A 21,856-nucleotide genomic window follows, 5' to 3' on the forward strand; every position below is an offset into this window, starting at 1 on the left:
ACCACTGGCAACTGATCCCTGGCCAGGTTGCTGTCAGATGCCTGGGTCTCCTCAGAGTGTCATGGCCCTCCGTGGGTGATGCTCCCATATGTCGGGGCAACATGGCTGGAAGACAGTTCCTCTGGTGGGGTCTGACCTAGTGTTGGTCCCCTGCTCCTAAGGTTATTACAGTGCTTCCGCACTGTCTGTTCCCCAGTTTTCACCTGACACAAAACCAAACCGGTCTGCTGTCCCTGGGATCCATCGGGCTGCGTTTCCTAGTTTGAAATTCCTTGTCCGCGTCCGCCTGCCTTTGCTTTGCCCTGCAGGTCCTGGCCATGTCATAGGTTCTCGCCAATATCTGGGTACATGAGGCTGAGGCAGGTCTTGAGACTCTGGCCCATCAAGAGGTCTGTTGGTGCGGCGCAAGGGACGATACAATATGCGGTGTGGTCTGAACAAAAGTCTTGCTATTTGCATCTCTACAGACCCTGTGGCCTGTTTTCTCATTTCTCTCTTGAAGGTTTGCACTGCTCGCTCGGCTAGCCAGTTCAAGGAAGGGTGATACGGGGCTATGTGGATGTGCCACACCCTGTTTGTCTTCTTAAACCACTCAAACTCTTTGCTGGTGAAAGGGGTGCCATTGTCAGTGACCAACACCTCCGGAATGCCATGGGTGCTGAAGGAGAGCTGTAGCTTCTCAGCTGTAGCCTTCGACATGGTGGCAACATCCGGTGGACTTCCAGCCACTTGGAATGGGCGTCAACCATGAGTAGAAATATTGACCCTTGGAAAGGTCTGGCAAAATCGCGTGTAGGTGCACTCAAGGCCAGTCTGGCCATTTTCAAGGATACAGCGGGGTGGCTAACAGGTTTCTGCTGTTCCTGGCATGTGGTGCATTGTTGGGCCAGTCATTCGATCGCGCCATCCAGGCCTGGCCATTGCACATAGCTGTGGGCTAACATCGTCATTTTTGACACCCATGAATGGCCTGTGGTCTGTCACAGTGGTGAATCGATGGCCATACACGTACTGATGAAATTTCTTCACCGCAGGTCCTGAAGGATGGCGTCTCAACCCTGGTGTTGGACCACAAATCGAGCCCCCCCTCCCCAGAAGGATACCATCTTCCTCATTGAGCTCTTACATTATAGTTTCAAAGGCCAGTAGTTCTTCGGGCAACTTACCTTGCTGACCCCATGTAAGACGATTTGGTGTACTTTTGCCAATATGGAGTCTTTTTGCGTCCCGTCAGGTATCACGGTGACCGGCAAGGTGTCCGTAAAGTTCAGTGTCAAAACAACTTCATCTGCTCTCGATGGAGATAGGGAGGCGCATCGGCAATGGGAGCTTGCTCAATGAATTTGCAATTTGCACACCTGGACGATGCTCGAGGGTGTACATATGCCGTTAGCAACAGGGCCCAGCGCACAATCAGGGCAGACACTATTGGTGGGATTGCCTTGTCCTCTTTAAAAAGCCCTAGCAATGGCTTGTGGTCTGTCACAGTGGTGAATCGATGGCCATACACGTACTGATGAAATTTCTTCACCGCGAATACAAATGCCAGCTCTTTTTTTATTTGGGCGTAATTGCGCTCCACAGCAGCCAATGATTTGAATGCTGTCGACCTTTCTCTTCCATCAGCCATGTGGTGGGACAGTACAGCTCCAAGGCGAGGCATCACATGTCAGCAAAAGAGTCTTGGGAGGTGTTGTAATGTGTCAATAATCAGGACGACATTAGCTGCTGCTTTTCCTTGGCAAAAACTTCCTCCTGAGGCGCTCTGCGCACCCATCCTTGGTGCTTCAGCAATGCATGCAGCGCGGCAAAGATGGCCACTAGGCCAGGAATAAATTTCCCTTAATAGTTTACGAGACCTAGGAATGTTGGTAACTTTGTCCTGATTTCTGGAGTGGGGCTTGCCTAATCACCAACACCTTATCCTTTACTGGGTGTGGTCCATCCCGATCCATACGATACTCCAAGTATGTAACTTCCATGGCATAGAAAACGCATGTTCTTCTCTTGAAGCGGATGTCTGCCTCGGAAATTCGGACGAGCATAACCTTCCTGACTTGCCTGCCCAAACGAAGCCAGTGATCACTTTGTTGACCCGTTTAAAAAAGGACCGCGGAATGAAGATGGGGAGACATTGAAACACAAACGGGAATCTCGGGAGGACCATCATCTTCACCATCCCAGCCAGTGACAATGGAAGCGCGTCCCATCTCCGAAAATCGTCCTTCATTTGGTCTACTAGTCGGGCCAGATTTAATTTATGCAGCCGGTCCCATTCCCGCGCCACTTGAATGCCTAGGTACCTAAAGCTTCCCCCTACTAATCTAAACGGCAACTCCCCCCAATCGCCTCTCCTGTCCCCTTGTCTGGACCACAAACATCTCATTTCTCCCCATATTTAGCTTATACCCTGAAAACCGGCCAAAATCCCCTATAATCCTCATGATTTCTTCAATCCCCTCAATTGGGTCCAATACATACAGTAACAGGTTGTCTGCATAGAACGAGACTCTGTGCTCTACCCCCCTCCCGGACCAGCTCCTTCCAGCCCCTTGAGGCTCTCCGAGCAATTGCCAACGGCTCTATAGCTAGCGCGAACAACAGTGGGGAGAGGGGGCATCCCTGTCTAGTCCCCCGGTGTAGTCTAAAATAGCCCAATGTTGTCCTATTCGTCCGTACGCTTGCCACAGGAGCCTGATACAGCAACCTGACCCAGTCAATAAAGCCCCGCCCAAATCCGAACCATCCCAGTACCTCCCACAGATAATCCCATTCTACCCGATCAAAAGCCTTCTCTGCGTCCATTGCGATCACTACCTCCACCTCCCTACCTTCCGGGGGCATCATGATCACGTTTAACAACCTTCTTACATTGGCCACCAACTGCCTACCCTTAACAAACCCTGTCTGGTCCTCCCCAATAACGTCCGGAACACAATCCTCAATCCTGGAGGACAAACTTTTGTCCAGCAATTTAGCATCCACATTCAACAGGGAAATCGGCCTGTAGGACCCACACAGCTCCGGGTTCTTGGCCCGCTTCAGAATCAGCGAATTCGTGGCCTGTGACATCGTCGGGGGCAGCACCCCTCTTTCCCTTGCCTCATTGAACATCCTTATCAACGCCGGCTCCAATATCCCAGAGTCCTTTTTATAAAACTCCACTGGGTACCCGTCAGGCCCCGGGGCTTTACCCGACTGCATGGCTTTCAGACCCTCCACTATCTCTTAAACCCGATCGGGGCCCCCAGCCCTTCTACCAGCTCCCCGTCCACTTTGGGGAAATTCAGCCCCTCCCAAGAAGTGCCTCATCCCCTCCGGCCCCGTAGGGGGTTCCGACCTGTACAGCCTACTGTAGAAATCCTTAAACGCCTTATTCACCCCTGCTGAATCTCCAACCAGGTTCCCATTTTCGTCATTTACTTTCCCTATCTCCCTGGCCGCCTCCCTCTTGCTAAGCTGCTGTGCAAGCATTCTGCTGGCCTTCTCTCCATGCTCATAGATCGCCCCCCCCTCACCTTTCTCAACTGCTCCACCGCCCTCCCTGTGATTAACAAGCCAAACTCCGCCTGTAGCCTCTGCCATTCCCTTAAAAGCACTGCTTCTGGTGTCTCCGCATACCTCCTATTAATCTGTAGTATCTCCTTTACCAGCTCCATGAATCCTTTTAGTTCCTTTGCCATTGCTGGCACCCTGCCGTTTTAGAGCTTGACCGGTCCAAGCCAGAGTCAATAACTGTGTTGAAGTCCCCTCCCAATACCAACCTGTGCAAGTCCAGGTCCGGTATCTTCCCCAGCATCCTCTTTATAAACTCCACATCATCCCAATTTGGCGTATGCACATTTACTAATACCACCTGCACCCCCTCCAGTTTCCCACTGACCATAATGTACCGACCTCCCACATCCAAGACTATTCTACCCGCCTCAAACATCACCCGCTTATTGATCAGGATCGCGACCCCTCTAGTCTTTGAGTCAAGTCCCGAGTGAAAGACCTGACTGACCCAGCCCAGGCTTTCCTCAATCTAATCTGGTCAGTTACTCTAAGGTGCGTCTCCTGCAACATTACCACGTCCGCCTTCAGTCCCCTAAGATGCGCAAACAATCATGCCCTTTTGACCGGCCCATTTAACCCTCGAACATTCCAGGTGATCAGCCAAGGTGGGGGGCTCATTGCCCTCCCCCCCCCCCCCCCCTTTGCCAATCAGCCATCCCCTTTATTGGGCCCACCTCCAGCCCATGCTCAGTGCCTCCACCGCTACACCCCAGGCAGCCTCCGCCCCCAACCTCCTCTCTGTCCCTCAGTTCAAGTCCCTCCCTCGTCAGCAGAACATTTACCAGCCCCCCCCTCTGCCATACAAACATACTCCAACATCAAACAATCCCCACACAATTGCCCGACAGAAAAACACCAAGATCTAAACAAGCACACCTCCACCCCCCCAGCAGTGCAACTGAAAACCTTAACTCACTCAGCTCTACCTCTGGTCCCAAATCAATGCAAAAGGCATTACAAACCGCTTCCACAAAACAAAAAACAAGAAACTTTTTTTGTAAAAGAACAGAAAAAAAAACAAGAACATTGCAGCAAAGTTCAAAATTTCTCAGTCCACCACCAGTCCTTTTTCGCGAAGTCCAGCGTGTCCTCGGGTGACTCGAAATAAAAGTGCTGTTCGTCGTGCGTCACCCATGAAATGAAAATGAAAATCACTTATTGTCACAAGTAAGCTTCAAATGAAGTTACTGTGAAAAGCCCCTAGTCGCCACATTCCGGCGCCTGTTTTGGGAGGCTGGTACGGGAATTGAACTGTGCTGCTGGCCTGCCTTGGTCTGCTTTAAAAGTCAGCTCTTTAGCCCTGTGCTAAACCAGCCCCTACGACCCAGAGACGGTCTGCACTTCACCTTTTTCTTAAAAAGGATCGACCTAATCTGGTAGACGCCTGCTCTTCTGGCCACTCAGGTCTTGGTAAACCCGCAGGATACTGTTGTCCCACTTATAGCTCCGTGTCTGCTTGAACCACTGTAGAATGCGCTCCTTATCCAAGTACCTGTGGAATCTCACCACCTTTGCGCTCGGGGGGGGTCTCCCATTCGCGGCTTCCTCGCGAGTGCTCTGTGAGCCCTGTCCACCTCCAAGGGCCAGGAGAATGCCCCATCCCCCAGCAGCTTCTCAAACATGTCTGCGATGTATGCCCCAGCGTCTGCTCCTTCGGACCCCTCCGGGAGCCCAACGATTCTCAAGTTCTGTTGGCGGGACCTATTCTCTAGGCCCTCCACCTTCTCCAGAAGCTTCTTCTGCTGGTCTCTCAGCATACCCACCTCCAACTCCACCGCAGTTTGATGTTCCTCCTGCTCAGCCAGCGCCTTCTCTACCTTCTGGATCACCCGATCTTGGGCGTCCAAACTAAACTCCAGCCGCTCAATTGACTCTTTCATCGGGTCCAAGCAGTCCCATTTCTGCTTAGCAAAGCCTTCCTGAATAACTGCATCAGCCGCTCCGTTGACCGCTGGGTCGACAAACCAGAGGTCTGGTCCTCCGCCATGCTGTCTCCTGCTGCAGCTTCAGCCCAAGCCTTCTCTGTCGTTCTGTTTCTGCCTTTACGAGCACTTCTAGTTCTTCTCTCCATGCACCGATGTGGGAATTCAGTACACAATTGCCTCTGTCATCAGTTTTACAATTCAAGTCCGGTAGAAAATCGGGGGGGGGGGGGGGGGGGCGGGGGAGGTCAAAAAGTCCGTCCAGAGTAGAAGCCACCAAATGTGCGACTTACTCCTTCATAGCTGCCACTGGAACTCACGTTTGTGATTTTGTTAATCAACAGCCTTTTCTAAGTCCGGCAACCACTCAGCCAACAATTTGTGCTCAGTCACCATATTATTTAGTCCGCATACAAAGCGGCTCCATAGCATCTCTGGAAGGGATGTCCCATAGTCTCAAAACTCTGCCAATTTGTGCAATTGCGCCAAAATCCCAGTAACTGACTCCCCTAGGGTCCTCTCAGGCATATTAAATCGGTACCTCTGTACGATAACTGACAGCTTGGGATCAGAGTAGCTTGCCACAAGCACCACTAGCTTTTCGAATGTCTTGGGAGTCTGGGACTGTGGGGTATGTCAGGCTCTTTATGATGCTGAAAGTGGGGGCCCCACAGTCCGAAGAATTACTGTCAGGCAATCGTCCCCTACGATAGCGTTTGGCTTAAAAAATATAGCGCATACACTTACTAAGTCCAGCCTTCTACACCTGCATCAAATGCATCGAGTCTGCCAAAATAGTGCAAACTTTACTCCTTTGTCAAGTGAGGTGGCTGTGCTCCGAATAGTTAGCAGCACTGACTGACTGACTTCTGCTTTATTCTCGTCGCCAATTTAATCGTCAGAGGAGCCTGGGGAGGTGAGTCAAAGGAATGGTTTATTATCAGAGGGAAAGTATTTATAAGTAACAATCTCTGTCCCAGTCAGGTCTACTCTGCAGCTCGGCTCCTACCTGGCCTGCTTTTAAGGTCCTGATCCTGCTGATGGGCCTCCGTCTCTCAGGGGAGCTCGTACCCCACAAGGCTCAAGGGGAGATTAATCTGGTCATCCCTGTGGGGGTTATAACAATGAGTAAACTGAGGCAGCTGTGCCTTGATTCACTGAAGTGTCTTGTGCTATATTTGGGGTGTTTGGTCACCATCCAAGGCAAACTCTGCAGGATCAGTTTAGTTATGAAGCCTGTTGGCTAAACATTTGCATAGTTTTTGAAGTTACTGGAAAGATAAAGGGCTGGATTCTCCGTTTGGGAAACTATGTTTACCTGCCTGAGCTGAATTGCAACCGGTTTAAACTCCCACTGGGAGTTCAAACCGATAAGCAATTCAGTGTTCCACAACATGTAAATTTATGCATGGCATGGAATACCAGCATTACCAGGGAATCCGGCTATCGGGCTGCTATTTTAAAAAAAATGTAGAGTACCCATTCATCTTTTCCAATTAAGAGGCAATTTAGCATGGCCAATACACCTACCCTGCACATCTTTGGGTTGTGGGGGCGAAACCCACGCAAACACGGGGGAAATGTGCGAACTCCACATGGACAATGACCCAGAGCCGGGATCGAACCTGGAACCTTGCCGCCGTGAGGATGCAGTGCTAACCACTGCACCTTCGGGCTGCCATCTTGAGCGGGTGGTCCAATAGTCAGGTCCCACAGCAGCCCCCAACCCCTGATTGCCTGGGTGCCCCATTACAGTTGTCCCTGGAGAGGGTCCCCTATTACAGGAGTGCGTGGTGGTGCGGTGGGAGGTCTGGTAGAGGAGAAGTGGGTAGGCAGTGCATTGTTTGGAGGGGGGGGGGCTGCCTAGGATAGTCTCTACTAGCGTGGTCGTGGCATGGCGGACCACGGCCATGTGGTATAGTGGTTAGCACTGGGACTGCAGCACTGCGGACCCGGGTTCGATTCCCGGCCCTGGGTCACTGTCCGTGTGACGTTTGCACATTCTCCCCATGTCTTTTTTGTGGGCAGCACGGTAGCACAAGTGGATAGCACTGTGGCTTCACAGCACCAGGGTCCCAGGTTCGGTTCCCCACTGGGTCACTGTGCGGAGTCTGCACGTTCTCCCCGTGTCTGCGTGGGTTTCCTCCGGGTGCTCCGGTTTCCTCCCACAGTCCAAAGACGTGCAGGTTAGGTGGATTGGCCATGCTAAATTGCCCTTCGTATCCAAAATGGTTGGGAGGGGTTATTGGGTACGGGGATAGGGTGGAAATGAGGGCTTAAGTGGATCGATGCAGACTCAATGGGCCGAATGGCCTCCTTCTGTACTGTATATTCTATGTTCTTTGTTCATGCTGGTAGAGACCACAAGTGATCGCGCACACGTGATTCTCGGCCGCGGGTACCAGAGAATCATGAAAGACTGGAGCATAGGGTGCCAGGCCGCTAAATCGATGCAAATGGATCATTAAGACTTTATTCATGCCGCCAGCAGGGATTTGGAGCATTGCATTTGGATCGGCACCTGGCACCGATCCCGATTTTCCCCCGACGCCCGATTCTCCACATTGGGGAACGCATTCCAGGCATCCCGGGATGGAGAATCCTGCCCAAAGTTTATGTCTGACCTAAACACATATGCTAGAACTCTTAAATTGTTATGAAAATGTGCTGTAGACTGAACAGCTACTTTGCTGGGCAACCTTATCATAAGTTTGAGTTTTCCTACTTTAATCACTTTGAATATTTTAAAACCTTAAAACATGCAACTTCTACTGAGATCTTACTGCTCTTTATAGATTCTCCTTCAGCTCTGCATTGGGCTTTGTATGATTATACTTCTCTGCAGCACCTTCAAAGTATTCCTATGTTAAATTACAATGCAAGTGGAAGTTGATTAGATCAAAAAGTCTGCAATTTGCTAGAGATGCTAAGTATTGTTGAGATTACTTTGTCTCCTTTTATTAAGCTAATGCTCATGACAATGTTACCTGGAGACAGCGCTTGGGCATAGTTTTTTTAAATTTTACAATGGTTAATGGCATTAATATAAAATCAGCATATCCCTTGAATAAAGTTGAAATATACTAATATTTGAAAGCAGGTTTGTGTAATTTTGAGGAAGACGTTTTGACTCATTGCTGTTTTTTCCCTTCCCCCAGCACCTATTCCTTCCCCAAATCAGTATCGTCCTGTGCTCAAAAATCTGAATATACAGGATAGTTGATTTAGTTGCACTTTGAATGTTTTAAATGTGCACAGTTTGGATTTTCATACTGATTTTGAGCTCATCCAGGCATTGATACAAAACAGTAATTGAAAAGGAAACTGCTTTATTGTTTTTCTTTCTAATGCCAAGTTGTTTGTTGTAGGTGGCCTTAAATACAGGTAGAGAACCTCCTGCTATATGGAAGGTACAAAAAGCTTTGTTACAAAAATTCATGCCTGAAATAAAAGATGGACGGAGGCAGTTTTCTGCAACCAACAGCGTAAGTGGAATCTTAATCATTTATGTAATATGCTCAATGACTTGATATAAGGTGAGCAATGTAGCTTTTTATTTCAAATTTTTTGTGTTGCGCACATTATAATGAAAACCTGAAAGTAGCATTTGGTTAAAAAAAAATGTCTATTATCTTGAAACATGGCCTGATGAAGCTTAAACAGATCTGATGCATTTAAAGAATCATCTTAAAATACAGGATATTCTAAAATCCAATTTTAGACATATTCAAAAAGATCGGGTGGGGTTACAGGGATAGGGTGGAGGTGTGAGCTTGGGTGGGGTGCTCTTTCCAAGGGCGTGCAGACTCGATGGGCCAAATGGCCTCCTTTTGCACTAAATTCTTTGATATTACTGGGACAGAGTAAAGATAGCTGCACTCTCTTCCATATCTCATGTTGTTTGTTCTGGAAATGCTTGCTGCTGGCACTGGGTATATTTAATGACGAGTGTCCCATTTCCTTAGCTGAGCATAATTGTTATAGGATCCAGACATGTTGCCGGGCGGCTGGGAACTAAACCTCCTCGCATGCCTTGGCGGTTTCTGCACGTCTGCACCGTGAGCAGGTTGCATATGTGCAGTATGAGTTTTGGAGTTCTCAGCGTCCCTGTCTGTGGAGGGAAAGGAATAAACAGCAAAATCACAATCATGTGACCAGGAATGGAACACAATAGTCAGGAAGAGTCCATAGGCAGGGACAAGAAGGGGTCCCAAGGTGAGAGTGGACAGGTGGAGGTGCCACTTAAGCAGAAGAGGCTTCAGGCAGAAGAAAGGGCTGCAGTTAGCAGACTTCCTAAGTGACAAGGGCTCAGGAGAAGCCCTGGTAATCGAATGAAGCAGCGGAAGGTTGGTGACTGCATGCTGTGGGATATTGGGGCAAAGGTATCCCTTTGGAGCAGTGCTAAGTGTGGCTGTAGAGTTGAAGTTGTATGTGTGAGTTGGTGCTTAAGTGTATACTCAGGAATCCAGGGGAACAAAGCCTTGGGAGATGAGATTGAAACCCCGGAAGGTATGCCGTTGTTGACACTTTTCAAGTTGGAGCAACATTTAGAGAGAATTCTAAGGTGAAGACTGGAATCCCTTGTGCAAGAGGCAGGTTGGTTGACTCGGTGTTTACAGACGTCTGCGTGGGTTATTGAGAAATCATGGAATCTGTCTTGGTTGGCATCTGCCATTTATTGTGCAGTGTGGTTTGTTTGGTCACAATTTGCCTGTTGATTCACTTGTGCTTCAAAATTAACCCTGAATATTAAAGTGCATGATGTTGTAAAATGTTTTATCTTTCTGACCTTTTATATAACTGTTCATTTTCGTTTGTTGAAAACTCGAGGAATCTTGTGGCTTTATTCTCTTAAGTATATTATATCTCAAACTTTGCCTACTTTGAACAAAAAGTATTGGTACCTAAACAAATTGGACCAAACATTTGGGGGCCTGGTCCAGAATCATAATAACATTTGTCAAAACTTAAGGAAAATATTTTGTTGTCCTTGTAACTTGTGTACTTACAAATTGAAATTCCTTATACCTAACGCAGTCTTCATGGTTTCCCAAATTATATGCCTCTGCTGATTTTATTTCTACAAATACCCACTTAATGTACCACATTGCAGTTACTTGGAGAGTCTACTGTTCTTTGCGCTGGTATTACTGTTAAATTCCTTGAGCGTTGCTTTTTCAGATTTTTGTACTTGCAAAAATAAAAGAAGCAGAATTTGTTGTACATGTGAAAGTTTAAATTTATCCACATTACCATGTCAAGCATTCAAGTAACTCAAGGCCAAACTGCAAATAGTACAGCAGACCAGTTGGTGGATGCTGACACTAATGTACTTCATACATCAAAAGTTGCACAAATATTCTTCACTTTTTTTCTTCTTCAGTTTTTTAAAGTAAATTTAGAATACCCAGTTCATTTTTTCCAATTAAGGGGCAATTTAGCGTGGCCAATCCACCTACCCTGCACATCTTTGGGTTGTGGGGGCAAAACCCACGCAAACATGGAGAGAATGTACAAACTCCACACGGACAGTGACCCAGAGCCGGGATCTAACCTGGGACCTCGGCGCCGTGAGGCTGCAAGGCTAACCCACTTTTTCTTCTTCAGTTGCTGGTGTTCGCAAAATTGCTCATTATTCATATCAAGTTACCGGGTTTCAGTTTTCCAAGATAATGGGATGCCTGAGGTGCTTGCAAATTAGTGGGCATTTATCTTTATTAAACTCAGAACGGCACTCTTGCATTTGTCCAAGTGTGAAGTTTCTGAAGTGTTGACAAAATAAATTGTTAAAAATGAAAGAATAGAAATAAGAATGTTATGATTGTACTTTTTTATTTTTTATGTAAGGTAGTGGAACAACAACGTACTAAAATACTTTGACTAAGTAGCTGATAGATGAATGTACATAAAGAAGTTGATCTGAAATACTGATCTTTGCTAAAATATTATTAATTTCTTAAATTATAGTATCTTGGATACTTTGGAGATGCAAAAACCAAATACAAACGGGTGTATGTGAAATTTATTGAAAATGTAAACAAGAAGGATTATGTTAGAGTTTGCTCCAAAAAGCCACAAAACAGACCATTGCAAACTTTAAGGTATGGAAAATGTTTTGATTTTGTCCATGTTTATGTTGGGAGTGTTGGTGTTCAGTTGGATTCAATAGGCACAATTTCTACATGGTTTATTAGTAGCACATGAAATTCTTTGAGACATTTTTTACATATTGAATATTAGTTGTTAACACTGGCTGAATTTCTTTCCTGCAGCAAGAGTGGGGAAGAATGCAAATTGAATTTTATTACACTGAATGTTAATTGTCAGCTAAATCTATCAAGAATTTATGGATTTCACCAACCTCTCTTTTCCAGCATCACATTATTTGTACAAATTATATGTAAATCTTGTAACAGAAACAGAGTAATAAATTATTCTGCTATTCACAATCCAAAATAACCTGATGAACTCTTAGCTTTGAAGTGCTGTGTCATATGGCAGTCTTTTATCTTTAGTTTGAAAAAAAGTATTGAATAAATTTTCCACCATCAACAAATAAATAAATATTTATGTCACATATTCTCGACCCAGTTTTTGAAAGAAAACTTGGGTCTGGATTATGATATACTACCATGCTGAAATATTTCAACCAATAGCCAACTATTTTTATATGTTCTTTAAAAGTCAGTTAGCAGACTTATTGAACTGCCATGTTAATTAAATGTTCAGCAATGTAATGGTAACTGTTGAAGATGATTGGTCCATAACTTCCTGGTTCCCCAGCCTCGTATTTAGGGGTACAAAGCTTTGGCAAAGGGTCTTCTTGACTCGAAACGTTGGCTCTTTTCTCTCCCTACAGATGCTGCCAGACCTGCTGAGATTTTCCAGCATTTTCTTTTTGGTTTCAGATTCCAGCATTCGCAGTAACTTGCTTTTATCTACAAGAAGCAAAATTGCTTTCAACTCGAGTAACCGTTTAAACACCCGCTTCATGCACCGAACTCATGATCCACATCCCGCCCCCTCCCCTCTTGTCCGGTTTTGCCCCCTCCCTTCCAGAGCATTCTGCCCTGCACTCCTCCTTCTGGTTCGCCCCAACCCCCCTACCCTGCACTCCTCCTCTCCTGCACTCCTCCACCCCACCCTCCACCATTTCTTCTCTTTTCTCCACCCCCCACCCCCCTCACCCCCCCAGGCAATCTGATGGACATACCTTGTCAACAACTCAAACTCTGTTTGCAACTTTTATGTGTCTGCCAATAACTCCAGCGTCGGGACGATGAAGTACTGGCGGTGCACCTCCAAAATGGAGTCTACCAGCCTCTGCCTCTCCACCTTTTCAGATTAATTCCTGTGCATCTTGGCGAGATTATCTCCCCCCACCCCCCCTCTCCCCTAACCACCGCCTTCCGTGTCTCCCAGAGCATGGCTAGCAAGACTCCCCAATGGCAGAGGACACCTACGCACAAAAACTCTTATCCACGAGCCATTTTCAGTCTCCACAGAGGTTCTGAGAGCAGCCCAGTTCCAACATCGGGTCCACAAAATGCAGAACATGATCTGATATAACGATCGCCAAGTAACCCGCCCTCCTCACCCCAAGGAGAAGAGACCTCCCCAACACAAAGAAGCCTATTCTGGCAGATCCGGTGGACATGAGAAAAAAAAGAAAACTCCTTATCCCTCGGAAACTTGCATTCTTGAGACTGCCCCGCTTTCTGTTCCATGAACACCAATAACACCTTTGAAAACCAAGTTGGGCTCCGAGACTTGGGGCTCGAGCTGTCCAGTCTAGAATAAACACAATTAAAGATCTCCCCACCCATAATTAGCTGATGAGAATCAAGATCTTGTTAATGAATGTCATGTCATCCCAGATCGGTGCATACACATTGACCAGCAACACTGGCGTGCCCGCCAATGATCCACTCACTGATTATTATGTACCTCCCATCTGAGTCTGCCAATATATTGCCCACAGAAAAGGCCGCCGCCTTATTAATCAACACACCAGCCCCCAGTGCCCTACAATCAAAACCCTAATACCTGCCATTTTTAAATGGGTCTCTTGTAAAACAAAGCATGTCCACCTTCAAACTTCTCAAGTGCACAAACTTCCCGAACCTTTTTGCTGGGCCATTTCACCCCCTTCACATTCCAGGTTATCAACTGGACTGGGGACCTCAGCCACCCCCCCAAACCCAGTATTAACCATTTCCACCCTGTGAGGCAATCCAACAGTGCCTCAACCTGCGCCAGCTCCAGGCCCACACAGGATGGCTGCCACATGCCCATCAAACCAGTCCCAAAGCACCGTCTGCGTACCAACCACGGAACAAAAGCCCCAGAAAAGAAACAAAAAGCCTAAACTCAGTACCTTAAAAAAAGTGTTAACAAGCTGCAGGTATCCCCCTTCTCGGCTCCCATTCACTAGCTATACTGCTAGCAGGGTGACCCCCGCACAGGGTAAAAATCAAAGTCAACACAACAGTAACTCAACAGTGCAATATGCAAATCCCAACTTCGCCCAGAACAAACCCACCCCAACAAGCCCAGGCAGAACACCAATCTCTCCCCCACATTACAAAAGTTCCCCGCAAGATACCAGTACTGATTAACTTAACAATGAACAAACAACAAGTTCCATAGTCTTCAAGCACTTTAGTTCATCCCCTGTCCATACTTCCTGACAAACTCATTCCCATCCTCCGGCGCATCAAAATAATAGTCTCTGTCCTCGAAGGTTACCCAAAGACACTCCACACCAAACCTCGCATTGCTCCTGTACAGGGCGGTGTTGTCCTTGTTAAACGCCGCAGGCCTTCTTACCAGTTCTGCCCCAATATCTTGGTATATTCTGATGGCATGGCCCTCCATCTACAATCTCAAAGGCCCTTCGCCCACATAAGGACCATCTTCTTATCCAGGTATCGATGCAACCTGACTAAGATCGCCCAAAATGGTTGCCCTCTATCTGGGCTTCTGCCTCCGCGATCTATGGACCCAGTCCAACACGGGGGTCTAAAAGACCCCCTCCCTCACAAACGTTCTGAGCATTTTGGACATGTAGTCCATGGAGCTGGAGCCCTCCGGTAGCCTGATGAACCTGGTCTTTATTGCCCTCTACTTCACTGCCATCTCTGCCTCCAAGGAGGCAATCCGATCACTGGTCAGAGAACGCTGCCTCAACCTTTTTTATCGTCACCCCATGTACCTCTATCCGCTGGTCCATTTTGTCCATTATTGCCCAATTGGGGCCGATGCCCCCTCCATTGCCTTCTCCAGATCCTCAGTGACTGCCTGTTGCTGCTGCTTATATTGATCGGTCAGGAAACTAACCAACTTCTCCGTCGTCCACCGACGGGCCACAAACTCAGCTGAAGCCGCTCCCATGTTTCGCCCTTGCTGGGGAACTAGGAACTTTTGATTCCGTCGACTCTCCCTTGCCTGACATCTGCTTTGACCTACTTCTGCCGAACGTTACTCTGAACGGGAGGGCATTATTTCATCAAATTATACCAATTTCCTCCAGAAAATCACCCATTAATCAGCCAGAAAGGACCAAAAATCAAATACCCTAGCAGGAGCCACAGCATGCATGACTGGCTGCTCACCACCGTGCCGCTGCCGGAAGACCACAGGCTGATATTTATATAAGTTTCACTGTTGTTTTTAAATTTTAAATGTTTGTACGGTTCAATTGAAACTCTATTACATCATTATTATTTCTGAATAATTAATAAGTATTCATCCGATATAAAATTAATTAGCACATTAGACGTTTTTCCTTCACGTATATCTTTGCCTTCAGACATAACCAATCAAGGATGGGATCTAGTAATAAAGTCTCTGTCAGTAACTCTGTAACGTCGAAAGGTTCAACAGCAAAATCCAAAGCTAGGCCAGCTAAACAAGTTAAACAAGCAAAAATAAAGGCTGAACCACCACCCAAAAAACGGAAGAAATGTCTGAAGGAGGAGTATTCATCCCACTCGGACTCTTCTCTTGAAACTCAGAGTGATGATGAAGATGGTAAGACCTTATTATATTTAATTTATTTCATGTACGTTTTTCTATGAGCATCATCCATCTCTAAATAGTGTAATCTCAAGAAAAGGCATAAATATTGGTTCTGCGTTTTTGGTTCTTAATCATTTAAATTATTACTTAAAACACTTTATTTGTTAAGTGTCATAATATAACTGTTGTAACAATTTTATTTCCAAAACCAATCTCAAATTATATTTTGCAAAGAATAATAGAAATTCCGCGCAGCCTTTTGTCACATTGTAATATCTGGATTCAGGTTGGGAAGAGGCCATTCAATTAGGAGTCTGCACCAGATTATCTCCCATTTGCCATAGAACATGAAGATTCATTACATTTGCTGATTTCACTTGTTCTTAAACTTCTGAAATCTAAAATCAATATATAACTCATCATTTCTTCTTTTTTGATCACTAGTTATAAGAAATACGATGAATGTAATTTATTCCAGGTGCAGGATGTCAGTATTGGGAGTGGAAATCTTTCCTCAGTCAGTGTCATATGACAGCTGCAGAATAAAATGCCACTTAACTTTACCCAAAAAGTGTAACTTACATAAGAACATAAGAACTAGGAGCAGGAGTAGACCATCTGGCCCTTCGAGCCTGCTCTGCCATTCAATGAGATCATGGCTAATCTTTTGTGGACTCAGCTCCACTTTCCCGCCCAAACACCATAACCCTTTATTCGCCAAAAAACTATCTTATCTTTATCTTGAAAACATTTAATGAAGGAGCCTCAACTGCTTCACTGGGCAGAATTTCCATAGATTCACAACCCTTTGGGTGAAGAAGTTCCTCCTAAACTCAGTCCTAAATCTACTTCCCCTTATTTTGAGGCTTATTTCCAATCTCAGAAAAGCCAGTATAAATGTCTCCTCTTCTCACACTAGGATCCTTCACTAACATTGCCAATTAGTTCTACATGCCTACTAAGATGTAGCTTATGAACCAAACACCTGGAATCTCAACCGTCTGCATGGAATTAAACCCAGGCTCTAGTAGCAATAAAACAGAGTTTCCAACACACTGAAACCAGGTCTAACAGCTTGTCAAATTTTGGCTAACTGAGCACTTTTCAAATTATAAAGATACTTGTTCCTATGCCAGATACAAATTATAAAGATACTTGTTCCTATGCCTCGACCCTTTCAAAAATGCAGCATTCCTGTTGAGACTGCTACAGACTATATTTTTCTTTGGATTTTTATTCTTTGTTTGAGTGTACTTTGCCACATTGAGTTTCGGAACTCAGTATGGGAAATTAAAGATTAAAATTTTGTTTAAAATGGAATGTTTCTCCATAAAACTTCGCCATGTCACCTTAACATAAATTACTCCAAGAGCCCCCTTGTCAGTCAGTTGATAAAGAGGTGCCTAGTGCTAATGAAACTGTATTCCAGCAAGGTACCACATTTTGCCGGAGGAGAAAAAATTGACAATGGAGGCAGATAACAATAAACAGGTAATTTAGCCATGATCTCATTGAATGACGACAAAACTTCACACATGCCTTCTTCTTCAGACAGTGGATTCCTTTTGAAAGTGAATACACAGGGAAGAACGATCAAAAACCTTCAACAAAAAGCAGGTTTGCAAATTAAATATGTTTTTTATCCTATATGTTGCCATGGACTGTAGTTTTGTGATTTTTTTTTTTTCCCCCCCCAATAAAATGTAGGCTGAGTAAAACAATTAATTAGAGAAACTGTCTGTGGTTCCCGACATGGTGATTTAGTAGCAGCCAGATGTAGGAACACTGTCTAATATACCCTTCCTTAACTTAGCAACATCAGCAGTCAAATCTAGGACCTTCTGATTTTAGCTCAATTGTGAACTTCTTTGCACAACTGAGACATTGTGGCGCTTTATGATGTTTTTAAAACTCCGAGGAGCCGACAATGATATATGATCTTTTATGTTTCCAACATTTTCCAGCCTGCAACAATCGTTTCCCAGTTGAATCCCTTCGCATAGTTGGTTATTATCTGGAAATTTTGCCAGTTATCCTATTACGTCATTTTAAACATTAGAACAGTCCTATCAATGCCCACCATTTATTCATTTCTATGCATCAGCTTTTAGTGATAGCACTCTTGCCATTCAAGTCCCGCCTCAGACTGTTAGTTGATACTTCAGTGCTGTGCTGTTCTGACAGAGGGGTGCACCATCTGAGGTGCCATGTTTTGGGTTAGAAGTTAAATGGCGATTTCACTTGGATGAACATAGAAAATCAGTTTGCACCATTCAACGAGCAGGAGGGGGTTGGATTAGATTAGATTTGTTTATTGTCACATGTACCGAGGTACAGTGAAAAGTATCTTTCTGCGTGCAGCTCAAACAGACCATTTAGTACATGAAGAGAAAATATGTAATAGGGCAACACGGTACACAATGTAAATACATGGACACCGGCATCGGGTGAACATAACAGGAGTGTAGTATTAATCAGATCAGTCCATAAGAATGTCATTTAGGAAGTCTAGCAACAGTGGGGGAAAAGCTGTTTTTAAATCTGTTCATGCGTGTTCTTCGACTTTTGTATCCCCTGCCTGATGGAAGAAGCTGGGAGAGTGAGGAATCCGGGTGGGAGGTGTCTTTAATTGTGCTGTCCGCTTTCCCAAAGCAGCGGGAGGTGTAGATAGTCAGTGGATTGGAGGCAGGTTTGTGTGATGGACTGGGCAGTGTTCAGGACTCTCTGAAGTTTCTTGTAGTCTTGGGCCGTGCAGTTGCCATACCAGGCTGTGATGCAGCCAGATAGCATGCTTTCTATGGTGCCCCTGTAAAAGTTGGTAAGAGTCTTAGTTTCCTGAGAAAGTATAGCCGCTGTTGTGCTTTCTTGATCATAGCGTCCACATGGGTGGACCAGGACAGGGTTTTGGTGATGTGCACACCTAGGAATTTGAAGCTGTCAACCATCTCCACCTCAGCCCTGCTGATGCTGACAGGGGTGTGTGCAGTACTTGGCTTCCTGAAGTCAATGACCAGCTCTTTAGTTTTGCTGGCATTGAGGGATAGATTGTTGTCGCTGCACCACTCCACTAGGTTCTCTATCTCCCTCCTGTATTCTGACTCGTTGTTCAAGAGCCAACCCACTACGGTTGTGTCGTCAGCAAACTTGTAGATGGAATTGGAGCCAAATTTTGCCACGCAGTGGTGTGTGTATAGGGTAGAGGGCTAGGTACGCAGCCTTTGGGGACCCAGTATTGAGGACTATCGTGGAGGTGGTGTTGTTTATTCTTACTGATTGTGGTCTATGGGTCAGAAAGTAGAGGTTCCAGTTGCAGAGTGAGGAGCCAAGAGCTAGGTTTTGGAGCTTTGATTTGAGCTTGGCTGAGATTATGGTGTTGAAGGCAGAGTTGTAGTCAATAAAGGGGCGGTGCGGTAGCATAGTGGTTAGCACTGTTGCTTCACAGAGCCAGGGTCCCAGGTTCAATTCCCAGCTTAAGACACTGTCTGTGTGGAGTTTGTGCATTCTCCCTGTGTCTGCGTGGGTTTCCTCCGGGTGCTCCGGTTTCCTCCCACAAGTTCTGAAAGATGTGCTGTTAAGTAATTTGGACATTCAGACTTGGGGATAGGGGAGGAAACAGGAGGGCGCCCACCCTGGAGAATGGACATGGGACTAATGGCAGATGAGGGGTTGTGTCTAAGGGTGAGGGGGTGCATTGAAAAGTACTTGGAACTCAATGATAATGGGGAGGTCCAGGTGGGAGTGGTCTGGGAGGCGCTGAAGGCGGTGGTTAGAGGGGAGCTGATATCAATAAGGGCACATAAAGGGAAGCAGGAGAGTAAGGAACGGGAGCGGTTGCTGCAAGAACTTTTGAGGGTGGACAGACAATATGCGGAAGCACCGGAGGAGGGACTGTACAGGGAAAGGCAAAGGCTACATGTAGAATTTGACTTGCTGACTACGGGCACTGCAGAGGCACAATGGAGGAAGGCACAGGGTGTACAGTACGAATATGGGGAGAAGGCGAGCAGGTTGCTGGCACACCAATTGAGGAAAAGGGGAGCAGCGAGGGAAATAGGGGGAGTGAGGGATGAGGAAGGAGAGATGGAGCAGGGAGCGGAGAGAGTGAATGGAATGTTCAAGACATTTTATAAAAAATTATATGAAGCTCAACCCCCGGATGGGAGGGAGAGAATGATGGGCTTTTTGGATCGGCTGGAATTACCCAAGGTGGAAGAGCAGGAAAGGGTGGGACTGGGAGCACAGATCGAGGTAGAAGAAGTGGTGAAAGGAATTAGGAGCATGCAGGCGGGAAAGGCCCCGGGACCGGATGGATTCCCAGTCGAATTCTATAGAAAATATGTGGACTTGCTCGCCCCGGTATTGACGAGGACCTTTAATGAGGCAAAGGAAAGGGGACAACTGCCCCGGACTATGTCTGAAGCAATGATATCGCTCCTCTTAAAGAAGGAAAAGGACCCGCTACAATGTGGGTCCTATAGACCTATTTCCCTCCTAAATGTAGATGCCAAGATCCTGGCCAAGGTAATGGCAATGAGAATAGAGGAATATGTCCCGGGGGTGGTCCACGAGGACCAAACTGGGTTTGTGAAGGGGAGACAGCTGAACACGGATATACGGAGGCTGTTAGGGGTAATGATGATGGCCCCACCAGAGGGGGAAACGGAGATAGTAGTGGCGATGGATGCCGAGAAAGCATTTGATAGAGTGGAGTGGGATTATTTGTGGGAGGTGTTGAGGAGATTTGGTTTTGGAGAGGGGTATGTTAGATGGGTGCAGCTGTTGTATAGGGCCCCGATGGCGAGCGTGGTCACGAATGGACGGGGATCTGCATATTTTCGGCTCCATAGAGGGACAAGGCAGGGATGCCCTCTGTCCCCATTATTGTTTGCACTGGCGATTGAGCCCCTGGCGATAGCGTTGAGGGGTTCCAAGAAGTGGAGGGGAGTACTTAGAGGAGGATTAACGATTTGTTACTATATGTGGCAGACCCGGCGGAGGGGATGCCAGAAATAATGCGGATACTTGGGGAGTTTGGGGATTTTTCAGGGTATAAATTGAACATGGGGAAAAGTGAGTTGTTTGTGGTGCATCCAGAGGAGCAGAGTAGAGAAATAGAGGACCTACCGTTGAGGAAGGTAACAAGGGACTTTCGTTACCTGGGGATCCAGATAGCCAAGAATTGGGGCACATTGCATAGGTTAAATTTAACGCGGTTGGTGGAACAAATGGAGGAGGATTTCAAGAGATGGGATATGGTATCCCTGTCACTGGCAGGGAGGGTGCAGGCGGTTAAGATGGTGGTCCTCCCGAGATTCCTCTTTGTGTTTCAGTGCCTCCCGGTGGTGATCACGAAGGCTTTTTTTAAAAGGATCGAAAAGAGCATCATGGGTTTTGTGTGGGCCGGGAAGACCCCGAGAGTGAGGAAGGGATTCTTACAGCGTAGCAGGGATAGGGGGGGGCTGGCACTACCGAGCCTAAGTGAGTATTATTGGGCCGCTAATATTTCAATGGTGAGTAAGTGGATGGGAGAGGAGGAGGGTGCGGCGTGGAAGAGATTAGAGAAGGCGTCCTGTAGGAGGACTAGCCTACAGGCTATGGTGACAGCCCCATTGCCATTCTCGCCGAGGAACTACACCACAAGCCCGGTGGTGGTGGCTACACTGAAGATTTGGGGACAGTGGAGACGGCATAGGGGAAAAGACTGGAGCCTTGGGGGGGGTCCCCGATAAGAAACAACCATAGGTTTGCCCCGGGGGGAATGGATGGGGGATATGGAATGTGGCAAAGAGCAGGAATAACGCAACTGAAAGATCTATTTGTGGATGGGAAGTTTGCGAGTCTGGGAGCGCTGACCGAGAAATATGGGTTGCCCCAAGGGAATGCATTCAGGTATATGCAACTGAGGGCTTTTGCGAGGCAACAGGTGAGGGAATTCCCGCAGCTCCCGACACAAGAGGTGCAGGACAGAGTGATCTCAAAGACATGGGTGGGGGATGGTAAGATGTCAGATATATATAGGGAAATGAGGAACGAAGGGGAGACTATGGTAGATGAACTAAAAGGGAAATGGGAAGAAGAGCTGGGGCAGGAGATCGAGGAGGGGCTGTGGGCAGATGCCCTAAGCAGGGTAAACTTGTCGTCCTCGTGTGCCAGGCTAAGCCTGATTCAGTTTAAGGTATTACACAGGGCGCATATGACTGGAGCACGGCTCAGTAAATTTTTTGGGGTGGAGGCTAGGTATGCGAGGTGCTCGAGAAGCCCAGCGAATCATACCCATATGTTTTGGTCATGCCCGGCACTACAGGGGTTTTGGATGGGGGTGACAAAGGTGCTTTCAACAGTAGTAGGGGTCCGGG

At 46.7% G+C, this 21,856-nt stretch overlaps 1 protein-coding gene across 2 annotated transcripts in view; it reads left to right on the plus strand.

Annotated features, from left to right (window-relative positions):
• qser1 (glutamine and serine rich 1) overlaps window positions 1-21,856 on the plus strand; it is a 269,834-nt gene that overhangs the window by 199,738 nt on the left and 48,240 nt on the right. The window contains exons 6-9 of one of the 2 annotated variants that reach the window (XM_072466268.1): window positions 8,849-8,965; window positions 11,448-11,581; window positions 15,292-15,512; window positions 17,052-17,117. In XM_072466268.1, coding sequence (XP_072322369.1) covers window positions 8,849-8,965; window positions 11,448-11,581; window positions 15,292-15,512; window positions 17,052-17,117 — 538 coding nt within the window. The remainder of the gene's footprint in view (window positions 1-8,848; window positions 8,966-11,447; window positions 11,582-15,291; window positions 15,513-17,051; window positions 17,118-21,856) is intronic. The other variant, XM_072466269.1, reaches the window with a different exon arrangement.

The sequence above is a fragment of the Scyliorhinus torazame genome, chromosome 10, assembly GCF_047496885.1.
Source record: "Scyliorhinus torazame isolate Kashiwa2021f chromosome 10, sScyTor2.1, whole genome shotgun sequence".
NCBI classification, from domain to species: domain Eukaryota; kingdom Metazoa; phylum Chordata; class Chondrichthyes; order Carcharhiniformes; family Scyliorhinidae; genus Scyliorhinus; species Scyliorhinus torazame.